This window comes from Heterodontus francisci, chromosome 2 (assembly GCF_036365525.1).
Source record: "Heterodontus francisci isolate sHetFra1 chromosome 2, sHetFra1.hap1, whole genome shotgun sequence".
Classification (NCBI taxonomy): domain Eukaryota; kingdom Metazoa; phylum Chordata; class Chondrichthyes; order Heterodontiformes; family Heterodontidae; genus Heterodontus; species Heterodontus francisci.
The window spans coordinates 113,420,084-113,448,014 of record NC_090372.1 but is presented as its reverse complement, the minus strand read 5'-3'; the positions used below and the strand labels follow the sequence as shown (position 1 = coordinate 113,448,014).

The 27,931-nt window shown below is 42.7% G+C and overlaps 1 protein-coding gene across 1 annotated transcript in view; it reads left to right on the top strand.

Annotated features, from left to right (window-relative positions):
• umad1 (UBAP1-MVB12-associated (UMA) domain containing 1) overlaps positions 1 to 23,493 on the top strand; it is a 151,117-nt gene extending 127,624 nt beyond the window's left edge. The window contains exon 3 of the mRNA XM_068009655.1: positions 22,150 to 23,493. Coding sequence (XP_067865756.1) covers positions 22,150 to 22,410 — 261 coding nt within the window. The 3' untranslated portion in view covers positions 22,411 to 23,493. The remainder of the gene's footprint in view (positions 1 to 22,149) is intronic.
• Positions 23,494 to 27,931: the final 4,438 nt, after the last annotated feature.

Sequence of the window (27,931 nt, the reverse complement as noted above, 5' to 3'; positions counted from 1 at the left end):
CCTCTAACCCCTTCCCATCTTGCACACAACCAATAGCATTTGTTTTCTCCGCACCCCCACCCTTCCCACCCTGAAAATTTTATTCCTCCCCCCACCCCACCAGGTTCTCGCCACAGAACTCTGAGTTCCGAAGGCATGTGAAGCATGAATGGCGACCGTAATATTGGCGTGGGACGGCCGCCTCCTGCAGGTAAGTTTATTTACATATGAGTAATGTTATTTTGCATATGCTGATGAAGGGCCTGCCGCCAGGCAGCGGGGAGCCGCACCGAGATTCCCCAGCCGCTGGTGATATGCGGCGGGCCCTTCTCGATGTCACGGTCCGAGGCGGGCCTCTCCGCTCAGAATTTTTACCGCCCTCACACCTCGACCCATAGCGTCGCAGGGCCGGTAAAATTCAGATCTCTGTTTTTATTTCAGATCTCCAGCATTTGCCGTATTTTGCATTGATTTTAGTAAGGCATTTGACAAGGTTCCACATGGCAGACTGGTCAGAAAAATGAAAGCCCATGGGATACAGGGTAGGTGGCAAGTTGGATCCAAAATTAGCTCAATGACAGGAAACAAAGGGTAATGGTCGACGGATGTTTTTGCGAAGGAAAACCGGTTTCCAGTGGTGTTCCAGAGGGCTCAGTGTTGGGTTCCTTGCTGTTTGTGGTATATATTAATGATTTGGACTTAAATGTGGGAGGCATGATTGGGAAATTTGCAGATGACACAAAACTTGGCTTTGTAGTTGATAGTGAAGAGGATAGCTGTAGACTCCAGAATTATATCAATGGTTTGGTTGAGTGGGCAGAAAACTGGCAAATGGAATTTAATCTGGAAAAGTGTGAGGTAATGTATTTGGAGGGTGGGGGGCAAACAAAGCAAGGAATACACAATAAAGAGGAGGATATTGAGAGGGATAGAAGAAGTGAGAGTCCTTGGAGTGTATGTCCACAGATCCCTGAAGGTGACAGGTGAAGGACTTTTGTGGAATGCTTTCCTTTATTGGCCGAAGAATAGAATACAACAGCAGGGATGTAATGCTGGAACTGTATAAAACGCTGGTTAGGCCACAGCTGGAGTATTGTGTACAATTCTGGTCACCACATTAAACGAAGGACATAATTGCTGTGGAGAGAGTACAGAGTAGATTTACAAGAATGTTGCCAGGGCTTGAAACTTGCAGCTATGAGGAAAGATTGAATAGGCTAGGGTTGATTTCCTTAGAACAGAGGAGGCTGAGGGGTGATGTAATTGACAAATATATGAATAGGAAGGGAATAGAGGGATATGGGCCCCGGAAGTGCAGAAGGTGTTAGTTTAGGCAGGCATCAAGATCGGCGAAGGCTTGGAGGCCGAATGGCCTGTTCCTGTGCTGTACTGTTCTTTGTTCTTTGTAATTGAGCTGTACAAAATTATGAGGGGCCTAGATAGAGTAGACAGGAAGGACCTGCTTCCCGTAGCGGAGATATCAATTACCAGGGAGCACAGATTTACGGTGATTGATAGGATTAGAGGGGACATGAGGAAAAACTTTTTCACCCAGAGGGTGGTGGATGTCTGGAATTCACTGCCCAGATCGGTGGTGGAGGCAGAAACCCTCAACTCATTTAAAAGGTACCTGGATATGCACCTGAAGTGCTGTCATCTGCAAGGCTACGGTTCAGGTGCTGGAAAATGTGATTAGATTGGGCGGCTAGTTTTTTCAGCTGGCGCGGACATGATGGGCTGAATGGCCTCCTTCTGTGCCATAACATTTCTGTGATTGTAGGCAAGTACTTGTAATGAGTTTTCATTGAAAGATGTGCCCCACATACCAAATTTAATTTATAAAAGATATAAGGATAATGAGCAATAGACAGCCTCTCTATTGGCTTTGAGCTATGTTTGTTTTAGTTCCTGAGAATTGGTAACAAACATCCTGAATTTAGTTTACTTGTCCACATCCAGGTTTTAGTCTCCTACCTATGTTGAATTCTACTGGAATGTCTTGAGAAAATTTAGCTTAGCATGCTACAACACCATAAGTTTTTTTGATTCTCTTAAATGCTGCAAAAGCTGTCGTCCCTCAGTTATACATTCCTTGATTGTGGTCCACATTTAAGCTAAACGTATGAGAAATTGCCCACAAAAAGTAAAGCTTCTATTCCTCAGGTTGAAAAGGCTGGAGAATTGAACTAAACTAGACTCTATGGGTTGAATTTTACCAGCCCCTCGACATCGGGGGTCGTGGCGGTGGTGGTGGTGGGGGGGGGGGGGGTGGGGTGGAGCCTGTAAAATACTTGTGGAAGTGGCCCGCCATGACCCCTGCACCGAGAAGGCCCCGCCATATTTTACCGGCGGCAGCAAGGCCTCAGTGCAGCCCCCACTGCCTTCGTTTACATATTTAAATTAATGAAAATAAAATGCTAATTAACTTACCTGGCCCCGGCAGCCGGCCCATGCCGATTTTATGGCTGCCAGCCGCAACTCGCGCGCCTTGGGAACTCCGCTGGTGGGGAGGAGGGAGGACTGAAATTATCAGGGCAGGAGCGGGGTGTGGGGGGGGCGGGGCAGCAGAAAAAACAATTCTTATTGGCTATGGGTATGGTGGGAAGGAGTTGAAGGGCAGAAATGAAGAGGTTTGGGGGGGCTGATGGTTCGGTTTGGGACTGAACTAATTTTTATTCATATCAGGCAATAAAAATACCATTGTGCGGGTTGGAAAAGGGCCTCCGGCTTTTAATATTTTTGACGAAATGAACAGTTTCAAACCTTGAAAAATTCAAATCTATGCTAAGTCTTGAAACCCTTTAAAAATGTCGCCTGCATGGTGGTGCCGGACACCATTGCCAGGGACAGAGCAGCCACCCCCTCTACGTCATTAGGGGTGGCCACTCCACCTCCTCCATTTAAATGAGCTCCTGCACGAAATATCGCGAGGGCTCAACGGCGGCGCTTCTGTGTCTGAAGATCACCTAGTTCAAAGCGCGCCGACGCAATGTGCGGCGAGTGAATAAAATTCAGCCCTATGAATGAGATTAGACCCATAAACAATCTAGACAAATTAGTGCTTCAGTGACTCGAGCACCTGCCTCCCTAAAAGAGCATCCCAAGTTAATGTGAATATCATTATTTGTACTGCTTTTACAACAATCTATATCTGAAACGCTGGATATAAGACTCCCATTTGTAGCATAAATTATACAGCCTCAAAGACATGCCAAGCTTTTCTACCTCACTTTGAGCATGCAAATGTCTTATGTGAATGGTGACAGATGGGACTAAAACTAAAGCAAGACTGTTGTGCTCCCTCATTATTGAAATTAATCCTTCACTAAGTTCCTGTTAAATGTTAACAGTACTTGAAAATGTACATGTCAGTGACAGTAAGCTAAACTCTATAAATATTTACTCTTATTTTCAGACTCGTTGGTTGAGAATACGATGCATATTTTAGGAAAGTGTTTAATTTTAATTCCAAACCATTGGCTTTAAAACTAAAATGGCAAGGAAACGGATGCTAAACATGAAGCTAGCCATATACAGTCTTTCTTTCCATCTTGCCTAAGCTATAACACTGAATGTTACAAGGAGTTGTTTGAGGACTCTCATCTGCATTTAAAAATAAAAAATTGATTGTATTGTATGTACAAATTGGAACATGTTCAGACAACAGAAAGCTACCATTTAATCTTTGTTGTTTAATCTTTTAATACAGCACATGTGTGATTATCATGCACAAGCCTTCACATTTTTGTAGATGACCTTCAGGCTGTCTTCATCCCTTGTCAGATTAGTGCTGATGGCAAAATATTAACATTTATTATTTGATATTCAAGCCTTGAACTGCACAACTTATTCTGTCATAGTGTTAATGCATGGCTACTAATGCAAATTAGTGAATTAGTCCAAGTACAGCAAACATTGGATGAGTAAAAATTTGGTAAATCTGATATATTTATTTTTTTACATTGACAAAGAAGTCCCACTTCAAGGTTTAAGGGTATATTCCTCTAATTATTATAGCAAAATGTAAATGGTAGCTATTCAAAGAGGTCAGTTTTGATAATCAGTTCATGCTCTGTGGCTAATCAATTCTGTAAGCATTGCCCCCTCTATAGTATAGATATCAAGTCTAAAGCTGGAAGAATCTTTGAACTGTCAAATCTCTAAAGAATCTTAATCCTTCATAGAATAACTGATACTATACATTGTATATTAGGTACAGTTGTGGAAAATCTTGTGTTCTTTGTAATTAATAAAATACATTCTTCGTAAGAGGACAGTATTATAAAAGAAGAATTGGATTTGATTCCCTAAACAGTGTCCATCGCTATACTATGTATTGCGCCAGAAAAGGAATTTGACTGGAGTAAACTGGTAATGCATTACTGCCATTTGCTATATCTATCTAACTGTAAAATTGCTGCCTTTACAAAGTAATTAGTTATTCCTTTTCTTATTGAAGTGGTATTGTAAAAGTTGTACTATAATTCTGGTTAGTCACAATAAAAGTATTCTATATTAAATATAATTATTCTTGGGTCCAATTACACAAAGAGAGTTCTGCTGTCAGAAATTCCATCTGGTGCACGTAGCAGTTGGTCAACCTGGCTTTCAGTTTCCTCTTTCTATGGGCTGTCATAGTAGACACTATGAGAAAATTTGTCATAGGTTGCTTCTCTGGCAGTAAAGGTTTCGATAGTAATAGTGGAAGTCTTGTTTATACAGCTCGGTAGTGCCTTAAAGGTATGCAAATTCTCCTATTCAAAGAAATCCAATATAAGCAGCAAAATTCTTGGACACAGACAGAAATTCACTTGTGCCGTAAACTGGCATGAATTGGATACAGGGATCCAATTATTATGAATAAACTGTTGAATGGTGTATTTAGAGGTAACTTCAAGGTGATAATTTGGTCCACAACTCTTCCTCTCCAATCACAGAAGTTTGCCAAATATTTGTTCATGGTGACATGCCTGTTTCAAAAAAGAAAGAAAATGATTCTCCTCTAGTTCCCTGTACAGTTCTTGTAAAACAAGACTTAGCAATAATAATCCTTATGCCATGTTCCATTTATTAAAAAAAATGTAGTGTTTACAGCAAAGCTCATTCTGCAATTAATCACCAGCACTGGTAAATACTATTAAAATTAAAGTTGCTGATGCATAATTATTGCACAGTAAGTGTATTTCAAGTTTGTTAAACTTACTAATTTAAGGCAGTTATACAGGATCTTCCAGTTTTCAAACATAATGGCAAGGTACTTTATTAAGAGTATGCTAATATTGTTCCATAATTGATCATAGACTAAGTGTTCATTATTGAGTATGTTTTAAAAAATATTTCTGTATTATGACCCGCCTATTCCCGATGCTTTGTTAAAAATATTAATGCATTTGAGAGATTTCTATGATGAGACTCTTCAAATTGTGTATCGTGCTTTGCTGCTTTGTGAATTAATGTCTCTGGCTTTGATCTCAGTACACCATTCTTACTGTAAAATGTTTGGCTACAATATGCAGTTTCAATGTTCTGAAACATGATGTTATTTTTTAATTAGGAAAGAACTAATGCAAATAAAGTGAGAGAACTCTTTAATGCTATGCACTTTTATTAGATTATTTTATAATGTACTGTTAACTACACAAAGTAAACCAAAGAAAGTAGTATTTATCTACTTTGATAACTATTTGTTTTTAAAAATTCATTCTCAGGATGTAGTGTTTCTGGGAAGGCTGGCATTTGTTGCCTATCTCTAGTTGCCCTGACGACGTGGTTGTTGTGGGCATTCTTGAATCACTGCAATCATGGGGTGAAGTTGCTGCAATGCAAATTGGGTAGTAAGTTCCAGGATTTTGATCCAGGGATCATGAAGGAATGCCAATATAGGTCTAAATTGCAAAGAAGCTGCAAAAGGATGTAGACAAGTTAAGTGCATGGACAAGAAGGTGGCAGTAGGAATATAATGGGGAGAAATGGGAAATTATCTACTTTGGTAGGAAGAATAGAAAAGCAGAATATTTTTTATAAGGTTGACAGATTTTTAAGTGCTGATATTCAGAGGGATTTATAGGGTCTGTGTACACGAATCACACACAGAAAGTTAACATGCAGGTACAGCAATCAATTAAGAAAATAAATGGTATGTTAGCCTTTATTGCAAGGAGGTTGGTGTATAAGAGTAAGAAACTCTTTTGCTGCAATTATATAGGGCTTTGGTGAGACCACATTTGGAATTCTATGTAGATCTCAGGACGAATGTACTGCCTTAGAAGCAGTACAACAAAGGTTCACTTGATTTGATTCCAGGGATGAGAGGCTTGTCCAGGAGCAGAGATTGAGCAGAATTGGCCTATATTCTGTGAAGTTTGGAAGGAGAGACAATTTCATAGAAACATATACATTTTTAAGAGGGCTTGACAGGGTAGCTGCTGAGAAGCTGTTTCCTCTGGCTAGAGAGTCCAGAACTAGGGATCAGAATTTCAGGCTAGGGAGTCAGACATTTAGGACTGATATGAGGAGACATTCTTCACTCAAAAGGTTGTGAATCTTTGAAATTCTGTACCCCAAAGGGCTGTGATACTCAGTCATTAAGTATATTTAACAGTGAGATTGATAGATTTTTGGACACTAAGAGAATTAAGGGATGTGGGGATAAGGAGGAAAAGTGAGTTGAGTTAGAACAGCCATGATCTAACTGAATGGCAGAGCAGGCTCATGGGGCATTATGGCATACTCCTGCTCCTATTTCTTATGTTCTTATGTAAGTCAGGATGGTGTGTGATTTGGAGGGAAACTTGACGATGATGGTGTCCCCATGCACCTGCTGCACTCATCCATCGAAGTGGCGAAGGTCTTGGTTTTGGAGGTGCTGCCAAAGAAACCTTGGCAGGTTGCTGCAGTTCACCCTGTAGATTGTACACACTGCAAACATGATACACACGTGGAAGATTTTTCAGTTACTGCATGAGATACTGATCAAGCAGATTACCTTGTCCTAGATGGTGGCAAGTGCAGAATATTCCATCGCACTCCTCACTTGAGCAGTGTTAGAGGTTGAGAGTTTTAGGAGCCACTTGCTGCAGAATACCCAGCCTCTGACCTGCTGTAATAGCCACAGCATTTATCTGGTTGAGCTTCTGGTCAGTGGTGTCCACGACCACTGCCCCCCCCCCCCCCCCCACCCCCAGCATGTTGATAATGGGGCATTGAATGTTAAGGTGGATGTGGTTAGACTCTCAGTTATTGAAAATGATCGTTGCTTGGCACTTGTTGCTTACAAATGTTATTTGCCAGCTATCAGCCCAAGACTGGATGTTGTCCAGATTTTGTTACACGCAAACATGGACTACTTCATTATCTGAGGAAATGCGAATGGAATTGAACACTTGTGCAGACATCAGCAAACAGCCCCACTTCTGTCTGACCTTATGATGTAGGGATGAAGCAGCTGAAGATAGTTGGGCCTAGGATGCTGCCTTGAGTAACTTCTGCAGCAATGTCCTGGGGCTGAGATTGTTAGCTTCCAACAATCACAATCATCTTCCTTTTGTGCCCGGTATGACTTCAATCACTTGTAACATTTCCCCTGTTCCCCATATACTTCAGCTTTCTTGAAGCTCTTTGATGCCACACTCAGTCAAATGCTGCCTTGATGTCAAGGGCAGTCACTCTCACTTCACCTCTGGAATTCAGCTTGTGTTCATGTTCGGACCAAGGCTGTAATGAGGTCTGGAGCTGAGTGGTCCTGGCAGAACCTAAACTGAATATCGGTAAGCAGGTTATTGGTGAACAAGTGCCACTTGATAGGCTCCTTCCATCACTTTGCTGATAATTGAAAGCTGTCTGATAGGCTGGGTTGGATTTCTCTTGCTTTTTGTGGACAGGGCATAAATGGGCGATTTTCAACATTGTCTAGTAGATGCTAGTGTTATACCTGTACTGGAACAGCTTGGCTAGTTCTGGAGAACAAGTCTTCAGAACTACAGCTAGGATGATGTCTGGGCCCATAGCATTTCCTGTGACCAGTTCCATTTTTGGATGTCATGTAGAGTGAATCAAATTGGCCAAAGACTGGCATCTGTGGTGGGATCTCAGGAGGAGGCTGAGAAAAATTATCCACTGAGCACTTCCAGTAGTAATAGATTTTAACTGAAATCTTACACACTCTAACCTGAGCTTATAATTACTTGCATAAATCTGTTGTTTGTTTGTAGCAGCGATATAACACTGTCTTGGACGAAAGCTAGCACAATACAGTTGGGGTTCTCAGCTATACAACAATCACTTTTGTATTTGCTTTCATGTCTATTTAAACCAGCCATACCATATTACAACCACTGTAGAGCTGACTGTGGAAGACTTTGTCAGCTAATAAATGCAGATTTAGAACATATTAACTGTGGTGACATGGAGCAATGGAAGGTTCACTGTACCTCAAGCTGTGTGCTGAGTTACACCAAGGAGCCCCCTGCCATCCCACCCCTTGGTTTTAATGAAGTATAAATTAAAACAAGTGTGACTCTGAGAATTTAAGTGGCCTAGTGTTCATATAGGCCAATCTGACCCCCAACACCAAAAAAATCACATTGCCTATCAAGAGGTTCATTTTGATAGAAGTTATATTATTACAAAGGGGATAGCCTGGTTCCCTACCACCACTGGCATTGTTCAAATGCAACACTGAATTAAGTCTCTCTCCTTTTGTCGCCAATAAGAAAGTTATTGAAATAGGTTAGATTTCTTTAAGTCCATCTACTTTTTTAGACTGGGACTGTAATTTATTACAGGAAGTACTGTGGAAATGACACATATGGGAGGAGCTAATTTTAGGTGAATTTACATTTTTACTGCAATGTTATGATGGAAAAATGGATACTTAGACAAGCTTTGAATTCTGTTATTAGTCCAATAAATAGTTTGCTCAGAATACATGCTCCATTTCTGTAATAAGATAGAGAACTATTTTAATAGGATGGATTTAAAGAAATCCACTACTTTAGCAAATATTTTTATTGGAGGTGGAGGAGAAAAGAACAAGAGAATTAGGAATACTATAGTATCCAGTAGCTTAGTATCATTATTTAATGATGTTGAACAATTTATGAAAGATATAATCTATTTGATAGAATTGTTTTAAAAATTTGGTATTTGTCATATCTATGACAGAAAATAAAGATGGATTATTGTGCCCAGAGCCAGCTGAGACCTGGTGACATGGTAGGAATTATAAGGAAGACAGAATAACTATGCTACTTACTAATCACAAAAAACAAAGGTTGACGCACACCTCAGAGCCGCAACACATTACTTTATGCTGTACACATATTATGGTAAGCTTCCAAACTTAGCCAAGTTATTTTAGCAATTTTACTCCTCATTAGTCCTACTAACTTCCCTCTCTTGACATTACCTAACCACCAATTTATTTCTCTCAGCCTGTCTGATATTTTCAGCATTGGCACTGTCATGCATGTTAGTCTTTGGCCCTTCGACTAAGTTCCTCAAAAAAAGCTATTGGGGACATCAAAGTTGAAACCAGTGGAATAATTTTCCAGGTTTATGCTTTCAGAACAGAACCTGAAGATAGACTGCCAGTGATTTCCTGACTATTAAATTTATTGGATGGAAATCACAGTGTGCCCATGTATTTTTGATGTGAGCTGCTGGTGAGTGAGGTGTCCCACATACCCCCTAGCTATTTCACTGGAAGGAAGTTTTGCAGACAAGGTCCCAAACAGTATCGCACGCTTATTTGCCTGGGAGACCTCATGGCTTAGGCAGTAACCTGGCAGAAGGGATTGTTTACCCTTTGTAGAACCCGCCTATTTTTGCTTCATTGATTTCAATGAGGGAAAATTGGGTAGGTTACTCGGTGTTATTTTTTATTCATTCATGGGATTAGGGTGTCGCTGGCCAGGCCAGCATTTATTGCCTATCCCTAATTGCGCTTGAGAAGGTGGTGGTGAGCTGCCTTCTTGAACTGCTGCAGTCCATTTGGGGTAGGTACACCCACAGTGTTGTTAGGAAGGGAGTTCCAGGATTTTGACCCAGCGACAGTGAAGGAACGACGATATAGTTCCAAGTCAGGATGGTGTGTGACTTGGAGGGGAACTTCATGTGGTGGTGTTCCCATGCATTTGCTGCCCTTGTCCTTCTAGTTGGTAGAGGTCGCGGGTTTGGAAGGTGCTGTCTAAGGAGCCTTGATGCATTGCTGCAGTGCATCTTGTGGATGGTACACACTGCTGCCACTGTGCGTTGGTGGTGGAGGGAGTGAATGTTTGTGGATGGGGTGCCAATCAAGTGGGCTGCTTTGTCCTGGATGGTGTCGAGCTTCTTGAGTGTTGTTGGAGCTGCACCCACCCAGGCAAATGGAGAGTATTCCATCACACTCCTGACTTGTGCCTTGTAGATGGTGGACAAGCTTTGGGGAGTCAGGAGGTGAATTACTCGCCTGAGGATTCCTAGCCTCTGACCTGCTCTTGTAGCCACGGTATTTATATGGCTACTCCAGTTCAGTTTCTGGTCAATGGTAGCCCCTAGGATGTTGATAGTGGGGGAATTCAGTGATGGTAATGCCATTGAATTTCAAGGGGAGATGGTTAGATTCTCTCTTGTTGGAGATGGTCATTGCCTGGCACTTGTGTGGTACGAATGTTACTTGCCACTTATCAGCCCAAGCCTGGATATTGTCCAGGTCTTGCTGCATTTCTACACGGACTGCTTCAGTATCTGAGAGTCATGAATGGTGCTGAACATTGTGTAATCATCAGCGAACATCCCCACTTCTGACCTTATGATTGAAGGAAGGTCATTGATGAAGCAGCTGAAGATGGTTGGGCCTATGACACTACCCTGAGGAACTCCTGGAGCTCAGATGATTGACCTCCAACAACCACAACCATCTTCCTTTGCGTTAGGTATGACTCCAGCCAGCGGAGGGTTTTCCCCGATTCCCATTGACCTCAGTTTTGCTAGGGCTCCTTGATGCCATTCTCGGTCAAATGCTGCCTTGATGTCAAGGGCAGTCACTCTCACCTCACCTCTTGAGTTCAGTCCTTTTGTCCATGTTTGAACCAAGGCTGTAATGAGGTTAGGACCTGAGTGGCCCTGGCGGAACCCAAACTGAGCATCACAGAGCAGGTTATTGCTAAGCAAGTGCCACTTGATGGCACTGTTGATGACGCCTTCCATCACTTTACTGATTGAAAGTAGGCTGATGGGGCGGTAATTGGCCGGGTTGGACTTGTCCTGCTTTTTGTGTACAGGACATACCTGGGCAATTTTCCACATTGCAGGGTTGATGCCAGTGTTGTAGCTGTACTGGAACAGCTTAGCTAGGGGCGCAGCAAGTTCTGGAGCACAGGTCTTCAGTACTATTGCTGGAATATTGTCAGGGCCCATAGCCTTTGCAGTATCCGGTGCCTTCAGTCGTTTCTTGATATCACGCGGAGTGAATCGAATTGGCTGAAGTCTGGCATCTGTGATACTGGGGACTTCAGGAGGAGGCCGAGATGGATCATCAACTCGGCACTTCTGGCTGAAGATTGTTGCAAATGCTTCAGCCTTAGTTTTCGCATTGATGTGCTGGGCTCCCTCATCATTGAGGATGGAGATATTTGTGGAGCCACCTCCTCCAGTTAGTTGTTTAATTGTCCACCACCATTCACTGTTGGATGTGGCAGGACTGCAGAGCTTAGATCTGATCCGTTGGTTATGGAATCGCTTAGCTCTGTCTATTGCATGCTGCTTACGCAGTTTGGCACGTGGATAGTCCTGTATTGTAGCTTCAGCAGGTTGACACCTCATTTTGAGGTATGCCTGGTGCTGCTCCTGGCATGCCGTCCTGCATGCTTCATTGAACCAGGGTTGGTCTCCTGGCTTGATGGTAATGTTAGAGTGGGGGATATGCTGGGGCCATGAGGTTACAGAGTATGGTTGCGTACAACTCTGCTGCTGCTGATGGCCCACAGCGCCTCATGGATGCCTAGTTTTGCATTGCTAGATCTGTTCGAAATCTCTCCCATTTAGCACTGTGGTAGTGCCACACAACATGGAGGGTATTCTCAATGTGAAGGCGGGACTTCGTCTCCACAAGGACTGTGCGGTGGTCACTCCTACCAATACTGTCATGGACAGATGCATCTGCAGCAGGCAGATTGGTGAGGACGAGGTCAAGTATGTTTTCCCCTCTTGTTGGTTCCCTCACCACCTGCCGCATACCCAGTCTAGCATATATGTCCTTTAGGACTTGGCCAGCTCAGTCAGTAGTGGTGCTACCGAGCCACTCTTGGTGATGGATATTGAAGTCCCCCACCCAGAGTACATTTTGTGCCCTCGCCACCCACAGTGCTTCCTCAAAGTGCTGTTCAACATGGAGGAGTACTGACTCATCAGCTGAGAGAGGGCAGTAGGTGGTAATCAGCAGGAGGTTTCCTTGTCCATTTTTGATCTGATGCCATGAGATTTCATGGGGTCCAGAGTCAATGTTGAGGACTCCCAGGGCAACTCCCTCCTTACCGTATACCACTGTGCCACCACCTCTGGTGGGTCTGTCCTGCCGATGGGACAGGACATACCCAGGGATGGTGATGGCAGTGTCTGGGACATTGTCTGTAAGGTATGATTCCGTGAGTATGACTTTGTCAGGCTGTTGCTTGAATAGTCTGTGGGACAGCTCTCCCAACTTTGGCACAAGCCCCCAGATGTTTGTAAGGAGGATTTTGCAGGGTCGACAGGGCTGGGTTTGCCGTTGTCGTTTCCTGTGCCTAGGTCGATGTGCCTAGGTGGTCCGTCCAGTTTCATTCCTTTTTATTGACTTCGTAGTGGTTAGATACAACTGAGTGGCTTGCTAGGCCATTTCAGAGGGAATTGCTGTGGGTTTGGAGTCACATGTCGGCCAGACCAGGTAAGGACAGCAGATTTCCTTCCCTGAAGGACATTGTGAATGTTGAGTCAACTGACATTTTTAAGACTGAGATCGATACATTTTTGTTCGGTAAGGTTATCAAGGGTTTGGAACAAAAGCTGTTAAATAGTGTTGCAGTAGAGATCAGCCATGTTCTAACTGAATGGTGGAACATGCTCAAGGGGCTGAATGACTTCCTCCAGTTCAGGTGGTTTATGTAAAGGACAGCAAATGAAAACTTTTCTAAGTGATAAGACGCAGGTACCCCAGTACTTGTATTTTTGTTCGTTCATGGGATGTGGGCATTGCTGGCTAGGCCAGCATTTATTGCCCATCCATAATTGTCCTTGAGAATGTGGTGGTGAGCTGCCTTCTTGAACTGCTGCAGTCCCTATGGGGTAGGGACCCCCATAGTGCTGTCAGGAAGGGAGTTCCAGGATTTTGGCTCAGCAACAGTGAAGGAACGGTGGGCGATATAGTTCCAAGTCAGGATGGTGTGTGGCTTGGAGGGGAACTTGCAGGTGGTGGTGTTCCCAACCATTTGCTGCCCTTCTTCCAGGTGGTAGAGGTCACGGGTTTGGAAGGTGCTGTCGAAGGAACTTTGGTGCGTTGCTGCAGTGCATCTTGTGGATGGTACACACTGCTGCCACTGTGCGTCGGTGGTGGAGGGAGTGAATATTTGTGGATGGGGTGCCAGTCAAGCGGGCTGCTTTGTCCTGGATGATGTTGAGTGCTTCTTGAGTGTTGTTGGAGCTGCACCCATCCAGGTAAGTGGAGAGTATTTCATCACACTCCTGACTTGTGCCTTGTAGATGATGGATAGGCTTTGGGGAGTCAGGAGGTGAGTTACTTGCCGCAGGATCTGCAGATCTGACCCGCTCTTGTAGCCACGGTATTTATATGGCTCAGTTTCTGGTCCATGGTAACCCCCAGGATGTCGATAGTGGCGGATTCATTACCCTGGGTCTTTGGGTTACTAGTCCAGTGACAATACCACTACGCCACCGCCTCCCCTATTGGTCTTGGGACTCCAGTAATTTTCAAATCGGATGAGAATATCAACAGCAGGATCTACCACGTTTGCAAATAACACTAATATTAAAAGACAAGCAAATACTGAAAAACAATGCAACTATGCTCTTGTCATTTAACCTGTCCTGCCCTTCATCCTATTACAGACCTTCCCTTTTGTTCCTCTTCCCACCCTCCTCCCTTTCACTTGCTCGAAGCCTGTTACATTTCTGATTTTTCTCAGTTCTGATGAAAGGTCACAGATCTGAAATGTTAACACTGTTTCTGTCTCCGCAGATGCTGCCAGACCTGTTGAGTGTTTCTAACATTTTCTGTTTTTATTTCAGATTTCCAGCATCTCTTGTCTCAGCCTAGCAAATAGCTGCTCTCAGGAACTAAACAATTGCTGGGTTAATGTTACTGCATAAGGTACTGGTTAGATCCCATTTGGAGTACTGTGTCCCTCTACCATTAAAATTATATTATTTCTCTTGAAAGGATGCAGCAGGGGTTGACAAAGATGATACCGATAGTTAAATTTTTACTTTCACCAGCAGGCGGAAAATTAGAGTCACAGAGTTATACAGCATAGAAACAGGCCCTTCAGCCCATCGTGTCAGTGCTGGCCATCAAGCACCTATCTATTCTAATCCCATTTTCCAGCACTTGGCCTGTAGTCTTCTATGCTATGGCGTTACAAGTGGTCATCTAAATACTTCTTAAATGTTGTGAGGGTTCCTGCCTCTACCACCTCTTCAGGCAGTGCATTCCAGATTCCAACCACCCTTTGGGTGAAAAGATTTTTGCTCAAATCCCCTCCAAACCTCCTGCCCCTTAGCTTGTATCTATGCCCCCTATCTAATCTATCAATGCCCCTCATAATTTTGTATACCTCAATCATGTCCTCCCTCAGCCTTCTCTGCTCTAAGGAAACAACCCTAGCCTTTTCAGTCCCTCTTCATAGCTGAAATGCTCCAGCCCAGGCAACATCCTAGTGAATCTCCTCTGCACCCTCTCCAGTGCAATCACATCCTTCCTATAGTGTGGTGCCCAGAACTGTACACAGTACTCCAGCTGTGGCCTAACTAGTGTTTTATACACTAAAATAGAAGCAAAATACTGTGGATGCTGGAAATCAGAAATAAAAACAAGAAATGCTGGAAATACTCCGCAGGTCTGGCAGCATCTGTGGAGAGAGAAGCAGAGTTAACGTTTCAGGTCAGTGACCTTTCTTCAGAACTAGCAAATATTAGAAATGAAAAAGATTATAAGCAAGTAAAGCGGGGGTGGGGCAAGACAGTCTGCAAGCAGGACCCCGAGCTTCCAGTTGCTTGCCATTTCAACACTTCCCCCAGCTCTCATGCTCACATCTCTGTCCTGGGATTGCTGCAGTGTTCCAGTGAACATCAACGCAAGCTCGAGGAACAGCATCTCATTTACCGATTAGGCACACTACAGCCTGCCGGACTGAACAGTGAGTTCAATAATTTCAGAGCATGACGGGCCCCCCATTTTACTTTTATTTTCAGTTTTTTTTTCTTTTTCCTTTTTTTAATATTTTTTTTGTGTGTTTATTTTATTTTATTTCATCTCAGTTTGTTCAGTTTGCTTACCCACTGTTTTTTTTATGTTTGTACTTGTGGCTGTTCAACTTCAGTCCATTAACACCCTATCTGTACTAATGCTTTGTCTTTCAACACATCATTAACATATTGTTTGCCTTTGCTCCACGACCTTCTGGTCAGCTATTCTGTGACATCGTCCTATTTACACCTTCTCCTTTGTTATCTCTTGCCCCACCCCCACTTTACTTGCTTACAACCTTTTTCATTTCTAATATTTGCTAGTTCTGAAGAAGGGTCACTGACCTGAAACGTTAACTGCTTCACTCTCCACAGTTGCTGCCAGATCTGCTGAGTATTTCCAGCATTTCTTGTTTTTATTAGCATTTTATACAGCTCCGTCATAACCTCCCTGTTCTGATATTCTATTGTCTGTTATACACTTGTTCCAATTTTCCTTCCTATTGAAGTCATTCCAGTATAGTGTATAATGGTTAACTGATCAACTACAGTCAATTTTCCACCAGTTAAAATCTATCCCACAAGTGTCGGAAATCTGTCATGAGGAAAGCACGCCGAAACAGGAGATTTTTTTTTCCTTTGGCAAAGACGTTACCTATCAGAAATGTTCAATATTATGAGGAGGATAAATAAAGTTGATGCAAATTGTTTACTCTGGCAAAGGGTTCATGAACTAGAGACCTAATGTATAATTTATTTAGGAGTATTTAGGAATTCAAACAGAACTATTTCATAAAGAGGAATATAAACATATATATTTAATCTACCAGGAAAATGTATTAAAACAAATAGCATAAATGGATTTAAAAGATAATTGTCTTTAAAAGGAAGAGAGAGGGAAAAAGGGAGGTGAGAAGATTAGGTTAAAATCAACAAAAAAGGATAAGCATGTCTGGCCAAATGATTTGTCCATGTTCCCCCAAAACAATGTTCCTACATTGCTGGTAATTCTATTTAATTTGTAGTGTGTGTGACAAAGGTAGTGTCTTTGCAAGATTTGGAAACTATACAAATATTCCCATGGTCCTGTAGTTTTTTTTCGGAATATGCGGTTTGCCTTTAAGGCTTGCAAGGTATCAGTATTGCTTTAAGAGCTGGCAAGCCTTAGGAGTTATAGAAAGGTGCATTCTTGTTGCCTCAGAAACAGCCATTTGGAGACTGCGATTCAAAGGGTGCATTCTCGTAACCATAGAGATAGCCACTGGGAGTGAGCCTGATGCGATACATTTGTTACAATTCAGTTTTGAACTGGCTTATGAGTTGAAGACAGTTTGTTCGAACTGAATACAGACACAGAGGACACAGCTGTGATGAGTACACCTGGAAAAAGAGCTCTCTACCATTTAAACTGAAGGAAATAGGATTTTTGTCTGTTTAATTATTATATGTTCTATGTTCTATGTTCTATCTCTCGAAATTCTAAAGGTCAAGCCAAGGCAGAGATCTCTGTTAATTTAAATTGAAGCAAGGGAAGTTAGACAGTGACAATCTTTTATCCCTTAAAACACTCTAAAGTCAGATTGATTCTGTTGAAAGTGTTTGCAAGTCGTTAATTGTTGAAATTCGCTGGACTTGGAACAACATTCTGCGAGGACTTGGAACAACATTCTGCGAGGGACTTCAAACAACATTGGACTGTAAATTTGCAAGGACTCTAATTTTTCTATTTTTAAATGTGAGTTTAGAAATTTAGTTCTTTTAATTCAAGAGTTAATTTGTTGATTTAAAGACACCTGGTTTGGTTAGTCTCATTTGGGGTTAATAGACGGTACAATTTGGCTGGGTCTTTCTTTAATTTGGAAAGTTTTAAATGATATGTTAGGCAATCTGTGGAGCGATGGGATTGAAGTATCAGTGTGTCTCTCCCACCACAATCAGAATCGTATATTTTGATTGGGGGCTTTGACAGGAGCGGTCGGTCGTAACATATTTATTGGGGGCTCATCCGGGATTTGAATAACATATTAATTGGGTTTCTGGATTTGAATCATATTTTAATCGGGAGCTCACTCACAGTTGAATCATTTAATTTGGTGCCTCGCGACTGGGATCAGAATCGGACTAATCTGGAGTGCTCGCATTTGGGAATTATAGTAATTACTCACCTCTGGGATAACACATTTAAATTGGGGTCTTGCCTTTGGCACCAGATTAATTGCTCTCAAGTCTGGGATCTTATCAATTGGAAACTTGATTGTTGGGATCTAAATCTGACACCAATTACAAAGAAATTAAAAGAACTAGGTCTCTTGTATAATTAAGGATAGTCTATATCATTGTAATGGCATTAGTGGTTGAAGCAGAGTTTTTGGGAAAGCAGAATGTTTCCCTGAGTGACTTGATAACTTTAATTAAGAACAAATTAAAAGAATTGGCAGCGAAATTGTGGTTGGAATTGAAATCGGGTGCCAAAAAAACAGGGATAATTGGATTAATAGCCGAACATCTGGAATTAGTAGATGATGATGATGAGGGTAATACAGATGAAGGGCAATACGAGGAACAAGAAAGGGAATACGAGAGATATGAAGGTAATAGGTCCGAGAGTGATGCAGTGGAATTGGCTAGGATTCAGTTAGAAATTAAAAAACTGGAGCTTCAGCAGGAAAAAGAATTAAGAAAACTTGAACTTCAGAGAGAGAGTGAAAGAGAAGAGAGGGAATTTAGGCTAAAAGAGATGGAACTAAGACTAAAGGGTAGTCTTGAATCCAGGGAAAATTCAGGTCAGGAAGAATCTGGTTTAGATCAGGACCCAGTGAGAAGTTGTTTAAATTTATACAGGCTCTTACTAAGTTCGAGGAAAGGGACGTAGAGGCATTTTTAATATCTTTTGAAAAAATAGCCAAACAGATGAAATGGCTGAAAGAAAGCTGGACATTGCTCATGCAGGGCAGGCTGGTCGGCAAAGCTCATGAAGCTTATGCCATGCTTTCTGAAGAGGCTTCTGCAGATTATGAGATGGCAAAAAAGGCTATTCTCGCTGTGTATGAGTTAGTCCCTGAAGCTTACCGTCAGAAGTTTAGGGTCTTACGGAGATTGACTGGGCAGACATATTTAGAATTTGAGAGGGTAAAGCAAATGAATTTTGACCATTGGATACGGGCATTAAAGATAGAAACCATGCATGAGAACCTTCGAGAATTGATTCTTTTAGAAGAGTTTAAAAACTCCATTCCTTCAGTAGTGAGAACTCATATAGATAACCTGAAAGTTTTGAAAGCTAGGCAAGCAGCAGAGATTGCTGATGATTTTGAGCTTGTGAATAAGCCAACCTATTTTGTCCGTCACCCCTATAAACCCAAGTAGGATAGAAAGTGGGAGAGTGAAAGGAAGGCAAGTAGCCAGGGACAAGAAGGAACAGCTGGGAATGCCCCAGGATCACCACCTCAGGTCAGCAAGGAAGGTGCTGAGGGTAGAAATGAGGTTCGCAAGCCAAAGTGTTATCATTGCAACAAAACGGGTCATCATCTTTCAGAGTGCTGGAAATTGTGAGGTAAACCCATAGGACTTGTTGGGGTACGCAAAGTTAGTGCAGAGGAAAAGACCCTGACTGAGAGGATAGCAGACCAGGCTACAGCTTTAACAACAGCTGTGAATGCGAAACCAGATACTAAAACTAAGAGGAGTGTAGAGGTTAAGAATAAAATACCTGAGAGTTATAATGATTTTTTGTCAAAGGGGAGAGTAACTCCGTATCCTGTAAGTCAGGCAGGAAAACCTATCATTATACACGGATACAGGAGCAACCCAAACACTCTTGCTGGGGAAAGACATGAGGTTTCTACCAGAGAGTGCCATGAACGCTAAAGTTTTAGTAAATGGAATTGGAGGGGAGTATATACCCGTACCTTTGTATAAAGTATACCTAGAGAGTGACTTAATAACTAGGGTAGTAACTGTAGGTGTTGTCCACAGTTTACCAGTAAAGGGAATTGACCTCCTATAAAATGATTTGGCAGGATCAAAAATATCAGTTTCTCCTATAGTTTAGAGGAACCAAGTGAAATTAAGGAAACGGAGCAATTACAAGTACAAGTTCCGGGAATATTTCCTGTGTGTGCAGTTATCCAAGCAATGGCTAAACAGGATCCATTGTCAGAGGTAAAAGGGGCACCACAAATAGATAATCAGGCATCTGAAACCTTATTTGGGGATTTAGATAATCCAAATGAGATGTTTAACAGATCTTCAATCATTGCAGCACAGCAAGCTGATCCAGAGATCTACCAAATAGCACAGACAGCTCTGTCAGAAGCTGAGGTGAAAGGAGTTCCAGAAGGTTATTATATGGCAAATGGGGTTTTGAGGAGGAAATGGAGACCCCGTCATAGACCTGCCGACGAAGACTGGACAGTTGTTGAACAGATAGTGGTAACACCTAGATATCGACAAGGATTATTAAGGTTAGCACACGACATTCCTTTTTCAGGACATAGGAGAATTTGGAAGACCAAATCACACATAAGCAAACATTATTAGTGGCCGGGTCTTACAAAGGATGTGAGACAATTTTGTAGGGCATGCCACACCTATCAAATGGTGGGAAAACTACAACCTACCATAAAACCAGGGGATGAGGTATTAGTGTTGTTACCATCACAGGGAGAACCAGTGAAAGCACAGTTCAGTGGCCCATATAGAGTGATCAAAAGAGTGGGTAAGGTAGATTACTTGATTGACACCCCTGATCGCCGAATGAAGAACTGGTTGTGTCACGTTAATTTGCTCAAACCATATCACCGCAGGGAGGAGGATAAGCTAGTACAAGTATGACAGATAATTGGGACTGTGGAGAAGGAAAAGGATAGTGAGGATGAGGCAGAAGTAGGCCTAGGAAATTCAGATTGAACCTCCAACTATCCAATCAGCGAATGCAGAATGGCTAGGATAATTAAACAAAAGGCTTCTACACTTAGAGGCAAAACAGCGTGAAGTCCTAACCAGGGTTTTCACAATGTTTCAAAAAGTTTGTAGGGATAAACCAAGAGGTACAACCTTAGCCACACATGATGTGGGTATAGGGGGAGCCATTCCTTTAAAACGACATCCTTGTTGCTTAGGTCCTGACATTCTGCAAGGACTTGGAATAACATTCTGCGGGGGACTTCGAACAACATTGGACTGTAAATTTGCAAGGACTCTAATTTTTCTATTTTTAAATGTTCATAGTGTTTAAGAATTTAGTTCTTTTAATTAAAGAGTTAATTTGTTGATTTAAAAACACCTGGTTTGATTAGCCTCATTCGGGGGTTAATAGACGGTACAATTTGGCTGGGTCTTTCTTTAATTTGGAAAGTTTTAAATGATATGTTAGGCAATCTGTGGAGCGATGGGATTGAAGTATCAGTGTGTCTCTCCCACCACAATAAGAATCGTATATCTTGATTGGGGGCTTTGACAGGAGCAGTCGGTCGTAACAATATATATAAAACTGTACATAAAAATAAAAACAGAAAGTGCTGGAAATACTCAGCAGATCTGGCAGCATCTATGGAGAGAGAAGCAGAGTTAACATTTCCGGTCAGTGACCTTTCATTAGAACAGTTCTGATGAAAGGTCACAGACCTGAAATGTTAACTCTGCTTCTCTCTCCACAGATGCTGCCAGACCTGCTGAGCACTTTCTATTTTTATTTCAGATTTCCAGCATCTGCAGTATTTTACTTTTATTATTATGTACATAAAAATAGTCTGGTTAGGAAAAGCAAATTTTAATGGTGAAGAGTAGAGCAAATAAGAATGGATATCTGTCAAAGCTTTTCCATGGTTTGACTAGGTTAAGTCTAGCTTATTAAATTTTGAATATATGCAGTTTCTTAATACCGTATAAGTATGTGTGATTCCAAGCAATATTGTGTATCTATGGACTGATTTTTTTTCGGGTAACAGAAAATGAATGTATTGACCTTCCCTTCATCTCTCCTGAACATTGACCACACCTAACTGTTCATTTCACCAGTACTGTCCAACTCACTTGTAGCTGTCATTTCATATTTTCAGAATTTGCACATGTTGATCAAGAGCAAACATCCAATGATTAATATTGTAACCATTACCATTGTGCTGTGTTTTTAATTAAGACATACCAGTACTGCTTCCTTTTAGAAAACTTCCATTAATTCAACATTATTTTTGTATGATTCTGATATAGTAGCCCTAAGGCCAAATTATCAGGAATCTTCACAGACCTGAATTCTGATTTTTGTTTCCATTTCTAAAAGTCGCTGCAGTTACCTGCTTGTCTAACTAGTACACTGCCAGAAAATATAGTGGTAAATTTTATGAGTTTGTGCTCTTGGCATGTAGCCTCACTCAACAGCAGGACAGATTGGACAATTGGGTGCAAAGGTCAGCATGGCTGATTTGCAACCCTCCTGATTTTCCATTCATTAAAATTATTAACCGGAGCATTGGGAGGGTTACAAATTGAGTACTTTTCCTTTGAAGCACTCTGTCCAGTCTGCCCTTCTATTGAGTAGGGCACCCTGAAAGGAGGGCTACCTCATAAATTTAACCATAATACATGTATAGCTATAAAATTGATTGAATGAAACATGGATTAATGATGGCAATACCTTAGGTTTTACTGTGTGTCAAATTTAGTATTTATATAGGAATTTTTAAGAACAGATCATGAGCTTTATCTCAAATATTTAATTATTTTCCTTTCTCTTAGGGAGAAGTATCAAATTTATATTCAGTGCGAACAGATGAAGCATGGACTGCTCAGCAGATGAACCAAACAATAGAAAGCTTTCCTGTGACTGCAGAGCTCCTCAGTGATGTACCGTTTACTCTAGCCCCTCATATTCTGGCAATACAGGCCAGTTATCAAGACCTCCCAGCCACCTTGCATTTACCGAAGAATATGAATGAAAATTTAACAAGTTTCTGGTACGATTTTACTCTTGAAAACTCTGTACTTTCTGATTCCTAAAAGATTAATGCTACAATTTGCATAGCATACTAGCTGTTCTTCTAAATATAGCAGTACCTTGTGTCAATTGATTTAGTCTTGATTTACGTATATTAATGACTTTCTATAAAAGTTGTGTTGCTGGTATTGTACCACTTGTGGTCCAACTCTCAGCCAAAAGATTGAAAATGCTTGTTTGAGTAATTGTCCTAAAACACTTTCACCTCAATTAAGTGAATCATGCTTTTTGTAGAGATAAGATCTAATCACAATGGAGAATTAGCTAATGGTCCCAGAGACTTTTGTAGTTTAAATGAGCTTGGGGAAAAATAGTGGAAGGGAATTTATTTTCGTATTTTAAATAAATGAATTTCGATATAAACACATGGAAGGCAAGTGAGAAGCTATAGCAGCAGTTATGCTGGCATCACATCTGCCATGTCAGGATCAAGCCTTCCAGCGTGCAGCCAGCCATAGTATGCCACCCCATTTTGTCAGAAATTCTGTCATTTACCTGCAGGGTGCCCTAGAGACATGATTCTTGCCTGATACCAAGGGGGCTGACATTAAAACTTTTCAAAATAAAATGATCATCTGTAGGAGTTCAGATCACTACCCTGGCCTGCACCTTTGGACCCCTCCCCCTTTACCATCCTATAATAAGCTTTGCCTTACAGAAAAATGTGTGATATTGAGAGATAGTAAGAAATTAAAAAATTAATAACTGCCTGTATCCCTTTCAGATATTACTATATACACACATTCTGGCATGAAAAAAATCATGCCTGCTTTTGGCAACCATTCATTTGATTATTGAGACTTTTGTATTGATAGTTTGTAGAATCTGTCTGGTTATATAATAGACCAAAATAATTCCACCCAGTCATGTGAAAATATTATACAAAGTGCAGGATCTACCTAAATAGACCTTTACAACAGTGATGGTTTTGTTTTCTGATTATATTTGTTAATTTCTTTTGAGTGTTGAAAGAATACAAATATATCAATGCAGTAGAATGTACATTATAACCATATTACATGCCAATGGATCTATATGTCTCAAATGAGACTTTGGTGTCATAATAAAATATACTACTTACTCCATGGAATGTTTTTACCTTTTTAATGGTCGTGTTAAATGTGTTACAGCGATATCTCTCTCTATCATAAGAAACAACAGTTTGCACTTGGAAAGTTGCTGCTATTTCTTTTATTATAGTCATTGAATAGATTTAAGAAGGAGAAATATTTCCACAGTCTCTGAATTGAAAATACCCTACGTGATGTGATATTATCTCAGTTGTGCTGTGTGCTGCTGTTTCACACTAAGACTGTTGCCCTAACATTGCTCTGGATTTTGTGGTAAGAATAATGGTGAGGTTATCAGCCACTAGATTCCAACTACATACATGCCAGAAAATGTTAGGGTTTGGCGATTCAAGTGTAAGTATCAACTTCTCTGGCATCCTCTGCTCCCACTACTAGCAGCAGGCATACTTAACTGCAGCTGCGGCCTGCTCTGGAGTGCTCCCCACCCAACTGGAATCTAAACCTGTCAATCTGGCTGAAGTCCGGGTGGGGAACCTGTCAAACTAAAACTAACCTCTGCATTTTCTGACAGAAACTTCTCCCCTCTGCCTGTGCAACCCGCCCTGTCAAGATTCAGCCTTGTGTGCCTCACTAAGGATTGTTAATCTGTTTGGTTGAGGACATATGATATTGCTTTCCCTATTCACCTAAGTCCCAGATACCATGTAGAGGGTGCCATGCTGTTTCAGATCCCCAATGACTTAAATTACTGCTCAAGATCCCACGAAAAGTCTGGGTAGCTGTAAGCATAATTCATTCACCACTAACTGCAAAATCCGGGTTAGCAGATGGGGGCCAAATGCGTGGCAGTCACCAAGCGATTTCCAGTGAAGTGTCAACTACTGCGCAGATACTCCAACTCTAGGGGGATTCCAGCCAGTGGAAATAGTGAGGTACAGGAGTTATAATCAAAGCAGTCTACTAGTTGCTCTTTTTTCACACTGTAGCTGTGTCTTATAGCCATGTGGCTGAGCTGCCTACTGATCTCAAGTTGGATCTTAATTATTTCCTGCTAATTTATATCATTTAACATAGATTGCAACCTGAAGCCATTTTTACTATCTATTAAGTGGAGCTTGCACCAGAGGCTCTCTGCTAGCTGGAAGCTGTCACTCCAGCAGAAGCAATAAGTTTAAAAAATATATATTCCTTTGTCTGGAGCAGGAGTTCACCTCCCGACCCCACAAAAATAGTATGGGCAGTGTGGGAATATGGGTTCACACTAGCCCTGTACCCCATTGTTTGTGGGATCAACATACATTGAGTTAAAACAGCTTTCAGCTTTGCTGAACAGGGATGCTTTGTGAAACAGGCCTAAGGCAAGCATGAGGAGCTAAAGGAATGTGTGAAGGTCATTGATCCATGTCTTGATAGTCCAGGACAAGCTGGTCTGTTTACTGTGTTTATAATATTAAAATGATTGAAGAGCTTAAGTGGACCATATAACCATGTTAACAGGATAATTAGGTGAGGTTGAGATCAGCTAAGTGCATTTTCCTGGTTCCATGTTGATATATTCAATGTCACATTGTATGTCTTTTGATGTATTGTCAGCGACTCAGTGGCTAGGGAATAGAGTTTGTGGTGGGGACAGAAGACAATGGCCTCGGTCTTCCCAATAATTAGTTGGAAGAAATTTCTGTTCATCCAGTACTGGATCTCAGTCAAGCAGTGTGACAATTTAGAACAGTGGAGGAGTCGAGAGAAGTGTTGGTGAGGTAGAACTGGGTGTCATCAGCCTACATGTGGAAACTGATGCTGTGTTTTCTGATAATGCCAATGGACAGCATGTAGGTGAGAAATAGGAGAGGCCAAGGATAGATCCTTGGGGGACATCATAGTTAACTGTGCGGGAGCAGGAAGAGAAGCCATTGCAGGTGATTCTCTGGCGATGACTACATAGATAAGAGTGGAACCAGGTGAGTGAAGTTCCACCGAGCTGGACCGTGGAGAGACATTGGACGAAGATACGAACATACAGATTAGGAGCAGGAGTTGGCCACTTGGACCCTCGAGACTGCTCCGCCATTCAACAAGATCATGGTTGATCTGATTGTAACCTCAACTCCACATTCCCACCTACCCCCAATAACCTTTTACCCCCTTGCTTATCAAGAATCTATCTATCTCTGCCTTAAAAATATTCAAAGACTCTGGGCTGGATTTTACCTGCCACCCGCAACCCCCCCCCTCCCCCCAACCCCGACGCGGGGGTCGTAGCGGAGGGGCCTGGAAAATACTTCCGGGAGAGGCCTGCCATGCTCCCCACGCCTGGAAGGCCCCGCCCCATCTTACCAGCAGCGGTGAGGCTTCAGAGCGGCCTTCTTGCTGCTTGGTGGCGGGAGCCCAATTTAAATATTCAAAGCGCTAGTTACCTTCCCTCATTATGCATCCCGCTGCTTTTAGTCTACAGTTCCACATATTCTGATGAATAGGCATCTCTCATGGGTCGTCCCCTTCATGACTAATAAAAGGCAGCGAGACAGAAGTAGCAGTCAATGGAGCCTGTGCAGGTACGTCTTGCGAGATGGGTCTCAACTCTGCATGCGTGTGTATGGAGGTGGGAGGGGGGGATGGTATTACCAGGGGCACAACTCTGCAAATGTGTAGGGAGGTGGGAGGGGGGATGGTATTACCGGGGGCACAACTCTGCAGGTATGAAGGGAAGTGGGAGAGGGGATGGTATTACCGGGGGCACAACTCTGCAGGTATGAAGGGAAGTGGGAGGGGGGATGGTCTTACTGGGGCACATCTCTGCAGATTTGAAGGGAAGTGGGAGCGGGGATGGTATTACCAGGGCCACAACTCTGTGTACTTGGAGGGAGGTGGGCGGAGGGATGGTAACACCAGGGGCACAACACTGCAGGCATGAAGGGAGGTGGGAGAGGGGATGGTATTACCAGGGACACAACTCTGCAGGCATGAAGGGATCAGCTGCATATCCTCCCTTCGTAAAGTGGGGCACTCTACACCATTGAATGTTTGTGTGAGTGAAGGAACAATGGCACTCCAGTGTGTGTGGGGAGAGTGCCATAAATGGTAGGTGTGTAAAGGTAATCTGGCTGCTGGGCCAATCAATGCAGCTGCTACAATCTGAATGTGGTCATGCTGTGCCACTCTTAGTGGAAGCTAAGATGGGAAATGCCATGCCATGCCACATAGTTGATGCATGAAAACACCTGATGTACCAGTCAAAATCAATCTCTGCCCTGTTAGGTACCTTCAAAGAAGTGAAGGCACCAAGTTTAATTGCAACTTGGAGATGGGGATGGTACACCCTATAATTATTGAAACACTTGTCATGAAAAGCCATATGCGCCACAGGCAAAACCAAGAGGCAGGTGCAACCCACATAGAAGCCCCCGGTCGTAAGCAGCAGCTGCCCCCAAAGCAACCTTGGCACAGTAGCTCGCCGCACATCTACAGGTCCCGCATGACATACCTGTAGATGTCTGAGTGCGAGTGTCACAGGCGACTGCAGTTGTCGAGAGAGGCAGTGACATTCCTCTGTGCCCTCCTGAACAATGATCTGCAGTCGATGGACTTCTGTGGATATCCAATGCCTGTGGCCCTCAAAGTGACAGCTACGTCTCTCCATCATTTCAGGAGCCCACCAATGCCCTATGTGGGGTCACACAGTCAGCAGTGCACTGCTGCATCAGGAATGTCACTGATGCCCTGTACCGCAGGACCACTGGCTATGTCCGTTTCAGGACGCACCCTGAGAGCCAGGCCCAGACGGCCATCGGATTTGGCTCTATCGCAGCGTTACCAAAAGGTGCAATGGGTCATAGACTGCACCTATGTGGCTATCAAGGTTCCCGCTGGCCGACCAGCTGCATACCTCAACCAAAAGGGCTTCCACTCCCTCAATGTGCAGCTACTATGTGACCACCATAGGTTTATGCAAATCTGTGCCCGCTTTCCAGGCAGCTACCATGACGCCATCATCCTGTGCCAGTCCCAAGAGACCTTTGATGTTCACTGAACAGGCTCATATCGAGGTGTGGCTTCTCGGAGACAAGGGCTACCTCTTGCAGGCATGGCTCCTGACACCAGCGAGAACCCCCACCATTGAGGCAGAGGAGAGATACAATGCCAGCCACGGAGCTGCAAGACCCACCACTGAGCAGGCGATCGGCATGCTGAAAGTGCGCTTCCGCTGCCAGATAAATCGGGTGGTGACCTTGCAGTATGAGCCTGAAAGGGTTGCTTGTATCGTTGCTGTTCGCTGTGCTCTGCACAACTACACACTCAATAGGGGGGAGGCCTTTCAGGATGAGGAGAGATGTGAGCAGGACTCTTCCTCAGATGATGAGGACACAGAGGGCTTGCAGCAGGAAACGCGCACGGGAGGACAGAGAGCATCCAGGCGCCGCATGCAGGGCGAGCAGCAAGCAAGAGATGCACGGCAACACCTTATTGATCAAAGGTTCTCCACACCATAAAAACC